The sequence below is a fragment of the Lactuca virosa genome, chromosome 6 (genome assembly GCF_052849685.1).
Source record: "Lactuca virosa cultivar CGN04683 chromosome 6, Lactuca_virosa_CGN04683_v6, whole genome shotgun sequence".
NCBI classification, from domain to species: Eukaryota; Viridiplantae; Streptophyta; class Magnoliopsida; order Asterales; family Asteraceae; genus Lactuca; species Lactuca virosa.
This window is the reverse complement of record NC_136431.1, coordinates 37,201,415-37,206,649: the sequence shown is the minus strand read 5'-3', so window position 1 is coordinate 37,206,649 and position 5,235 is coordinate 37,201,415. Positions and strand designations below refer to the sequence as shown.

The window sequence follows — 5,235 nt, the reverse complement described above, 5'->3', positions numbered from 1 at the left end:
TTAATTTATTTAAATAAACGCACTCTCAACCCCACTTCCACCTCACATTATCTTACCTTACCTATCCCACCTTATTTAAATAAATTAAAAAATCAAGGGCAAAATAGTCTTTTTATGTAAGGCAGAGACCAAACGCGCAATAAAAACAAGTTGTACGGACCTTCCAAGTTAAAAATATAAGTTAAGGACCAGACGCGTAAATTACCCCAAACCATAAGGACCATTCGTATAATTACACTTATCTCAATCATAACTTCAAGTTCTAACTATTTTGCTAAAAGACTTAACAATATACACACTTTCTAATATACTATTTAATTATACCATTATCCCATATAAGACTTCGAATCTTCAACTACTTAGGTTTAAAGACACCATATTTAAAAAAATAAAAATTATATATTACAAAAAAGATTTAGTACATTACTAAATTATTTATATTAATGCAAAATACATAATATACAAAAATTAAAGTTTTTTATTAGGTCAAAACAATAATTTTGAAAGATAAGTTAAATATCTTTTATCTTTTATTCTAATGACGTATAAAATCTATATCTTTTTTATTTAATCGCATATTTTGATTTTAATATTATATGGTTGTCCATTGCTGATGTGACACCTTATAACCTAGTCATAACAAGATGAACACCCCCTCCCCCTTCTTGTTGTATCTAGTTGTGTTGCTTATTGTTGTGGTCATGACTAGATGCAACATGAGCTTCTATTGGCTGCACAGATTCTCTCTCTATCTCTCTACTCTTAACGGGTGTTATAACACCATGAACACCATCCTCTCTTGTTGTTGCTTCTTGTTATAACATCACTTCAAGTATGGATCAAAGGCGATTACTAGTAGATTCGGGGGTACCTATAAAGCGAACGGCTCCGCGCACCTGCTGACACCTTTCGAAGCACTTTCTAGTGTGCGCTTTAGTTTTCGAATGTTTCCCGAGGATGTCTGTGCGTGCTCTCCCGTCTTTAGTCTTTCTCGGCGTCAACCCCAAATACGAAAAAAAATAATTTGCGGTGAGGACTGAACTTTCACTTTCTTACTTGAAGTCATAGCTCTTTCTCACCCCTCTTGTTGTTGCTTCTTGTTATAACACCACTTCAAGTTATACATTACTAATAGTCTTAGAAAAAAGATAAAGAAGGATATCTGATTTTTCTTTTTAGAAAACTAATTTACACAATTTAATATAAGTCATGATAAAAATGATTTCTCTTTTTAGAAGATTAATTTTATATAAGTCAAGATAAAAAGCAAAAGCACATTTTGTTTAGAACAAACATGATATTTCGATTATCCCAAAGAACCACTCATCTTTTTAATAAAGACACGTTAGCAATTCGATGACGAATATTAATTTGATCATAAACCCCAAACTAAACAAATCAAATAAATTTGATCAATGAAAATCAAAGCTGCTTCTGCTACAAGTTACCAAAATTTTTTACAATTCTTCGTCTAATCTTATATTAATCAAAATCCTATACTAAAAAACCTTCTTCACTGCTGCTTCATCTATATAATATACCAAGTCAAGATCAAGAAAAACCAGAGATTTTCCTTTTTCTCAGCTCATCATCATCATCGCCGATTCTTCCTCATTCGGAGTCATGTTTAGATCCGGCAATTCAAATCCTCGTTTCGTTTCTTCTTCTTCAATTACTCTAAAAGATCGGATTCCCGCTGTTCTCCCCATCGGATTTTGATCAAAATCAATCTGAACAAAAAAGGTATTATTCGTTACTAATCTGTTGCATATTTGATCATTTTCGTCGTTTAAAATGAAAATTAGGAATTTAGGTTACCTTAATTCGTTTCAAATTCTCATTTTTAGCTATTTCGTGATTCAAATTCGAACGCATCGACGCTAATTCCTGTTCTTCGTCTTTAAGCTCGTGAAACGACTGCAAAAATAATAGATCGGTGAGCCGGGTCGGGTTTTGGTGTTAAAAGAGGGATCTCAAAGAGCAAGAAGAAGATGATTCGGGTCGGGTTATGTACTTGAAAGTGTATAAAAAGGAATCCGAAGAACAAAAAACTAACCTTTCTTCGATGAGACTTTGATGTGGAAGCAACTTCATTTGCCTGCAGATATAAAGAAAAGTAGGATTGATTTAGAAGAAAGAAAGTTGTAAAATTACATTTTTACCCTTTTGGAAAGGAATATTATAAAGACAAAAAGATATAGCCGACAAACTCTCACATAAATATATCCAAAACTCGTGATTATTCCCTTCGGTATTTATTATTTAAAAAATTAAATCAATTTTCAGAAAGATCCGATTCAAGGGCGATAAATTCGTAAATTATAAAAAAGGAAATAATACTAAACTAAGTTGAAAAAATAGATGACGACAAAAAAGACAAAAGTGCCCCTGGCCTTTCAAACTCCCCTTTTCTTTTGCTTTAGGCACGTCAAACCCTATCCCCACTACAAAACGTGACTTACATGGATGTAAATTAGAACAAAGGGTAAGGGCAAACATGTCCATAGAAAATATTCATCTTTCTTGGATCTTGATGCGCTTTGTTACAACTCGACAACAGCACTTGTCTTAATTACCAAAATACCCTTCTAAGCCACCTTAGAAGCAACAGGAAAATGACTTTAGAGTCCTTTTTCAGTTAAGCTTGTGGGATACTTTTACCGTCGGCTATGTTACTGACGGAGGGTATTTCAGTCAATATGAAAATAAAGAAAGTTAAAGTCAAATCCCGCGTATTGGTAAATTAGTGATAAATTAAGTAGAGAGAAAAGGGTAAATTAGTAAAAAAGCTTCATAGTAATTGTTTTCATGCATTTATTTTCCCAAGAAAAGAAAATAGTGTAGGAAACGCCGATCGACCGGAAAAGTTCTGGCATGGCAGAGATCAGGTCGACGGCAACCAGATTTTGGGGGAAACGGGAAAAATTCGGAGAAATAGTTGAAGAGAATGTGTAATTGAAAGACGACGTCGGGTACACCGGTAAAGTCGATGTAATTTTCCGACGACAGATAGAGAAAAAATCGGTGGAAGAAAAGAAAAAGATGAGAAATCTGATTAGAGATACAAACCTTGACGGATCTGCTTCCCGATGAGAGATCTGAAGGCCGACTAGATTCGTCGTATCCATCGCTTGTTGAGCCGCCACCACCGCTCCACGACAGATGTGTGGTAGGGCTACCACGGTGTTCTTTACCGAATCCGTTTGAGACGGTGGTCGTCGGAGCTGTGGATTTCGATCGATTCTTCCGATGGCCCCAGCTGAAGGATGGTAAGAGCGTTGTAGACTTTGTAGTTGCTTTCGACGAATCTGAAGAGGAGGAATGGTTCATCCGTAACAGAAGCTCCGCCACCATCGCATCGTTCGTAAGCGCCGCCTCCAACCACTGATCCTTCGTCATCTGAGCTATTCCGATTCTTCGTAGCCTCCGTTACAAAGAGATGATTCGAGGAGGTTCACAGATTGGATGGATGTTGGTGTAGAGAGAGAAAGGGGAGCGTTGAGATGTGGAAATGGGGGATGAAGGGTGGTGGAGAGATGAAAAAGGCTTTTATAGGAGCTGTTGATTGAATGAATTATGTGCGAATTATGTGCGTGGATACGATTTGGGTTTTTTATGGGTTGCTTAAACAGAATAGTAATAAATTGTTATCTTATTATTGATTTGGAAACTTATTATTTTTTGGGTGATTACAAAAAGGGATAATGACTTAAAAGGGTAATATATTTTTCAGTTTGTACACGTTTAGTACTGATGTTTTTTTTGTCCATATTTTTCCATTGAACTTGTTCAACTGTTCAAATAACATCCTTATGACTTGTTATCGGAGGTTAAACCGGTTTCCGGCATATTTGCCACCTCCGACGACACTCCGGTCGTCTTCTCCGGTGAGTCTCCGACCATAAATCTAAAATAATTTAATTTTTTATTTTTTGCTCAACAACACACACAATACTTCATCTCCAAACCAGAAATCTAAACCAAACATGAACTCAAGAACATAAATCGAAAAATCTGATGAAGAACATGAAGAAAAACCCAAAAATCAAAGTTTTGTTCTTGAACAGAAATGGAAAATCGAAGTTAATGAAGAACACGAACTCAAGAACATGAACTTCGGTGTCTTCATATCGTGATTCAGCTTGAAGATCAAACACCTTACACTTAAATATCATTTTTAGAGAGAGAAATAATGATATATGTTCTTGAGTTTGAATAGAAAAAGTATCAGATGAACACATACATAATGATCTTCAAGGTTTGTAGATCTTCATCGTCTTTATCTTCTTCCCAAATCTGATGTTCGATCATCTTCTTCTTTCCAGAAACAATTTCCAAGGACATAGAAGAAATCGATTTTATGTGAGCTTGTTCAAAGGATAATGCATCGACGAACTTGTACATTGTTCTGCATTGTTTGTACTTTGTTGACTTCCAAGAACAAAGAAGATGAACACGATGAACAAAAGATCTGGAACAACACTTCGATGATTTTTGGGTTTAAAAACCCTAACTCGAGTTCATCTTAAAGCTCATCAGACCTTCAAGAACACAAACAAAAAAGATTTATGCCGGTTTTTAGATCTGATGAAGAACACGAACACAAACCCAAAAGTCATCTTCATCTGTTCAAGAACATACAAACACTCATGATTCTCGATTTCTTATATGAACTTGATTTCAAATTCGAGTTCAGTGTGTTCTTGAACAAAAATGGAAACATGATTTTTGAGCTTCAAACTTTTCACATGAACACTTCTAGATTCGAGTTCAGTGTGTTCTTGAACAAAAATGAAAACTTGATTTCAAACTATAACTAAAAAACATAACTTCGGGTTGAAGGTCTTTTGATTTCTGGGAAGAAGATGAACACACACATCGATGAACTCGTTTTTTCTGATCTATTTGTTCTTGAAGATGGTCAGATTTGGGTTGAAGTGGTTGAAGAATTTATGGGTTTATGATTTTTGGGTCGAATGGTTTGAAGGGATGAACATGATTGTGTATGTGTTTTCTGATCTAAAAAACCCACACATACACACCGATTGAAGGGTTGGAGAATTTTTGTTCAGATCTAACAAACACACACACTCATACACAAATCTGAAAACATTTTTGATGAACTCATTTTTCAGATCTAGTTGTTCTTGAAGGTGTTCAATTTGGGTTGAAGGGGTTGAAGAATTTTTGAGGAAAACACATGAATCTAGGTGTTTTTTGTTTATGTATGTGTTT

General features: G+C 35.2%; 1 protein-coding gene across 1 annotated transcript; it reads right to left on the bottom strand.

Annotated features, from left to right (window-relative positions):
* Window positions 1-1,390: 1,390 nt before the first annotated feature.
* Window positions 1,391-3,573, bottom strand: LOC145120713 (uncharacterized). Its single transcript, XM_079056516.1, has 4 exons — window positions 3,070-3,573; window positions 2,057-2,098; window positions 1,819-1,917; window positions 1,391-1,730 (listed from the first exon to the last, which is right to left on the bottom strand). The coding sequence occupies exons 1-4, from the start codon at window positions 3,397-3,399 to the stop codon at window positions 1,581-1,583; spliced, it is 621 nt and encodes a 206-aa protein (XP_078912642.1). The 5' UTR covers window positions 3,400-3,573; the 3' UTR covers window positions 1,391-1,580.
* Window positions 3,574-5,235: the final 1,662 nt, after the last annotated feature.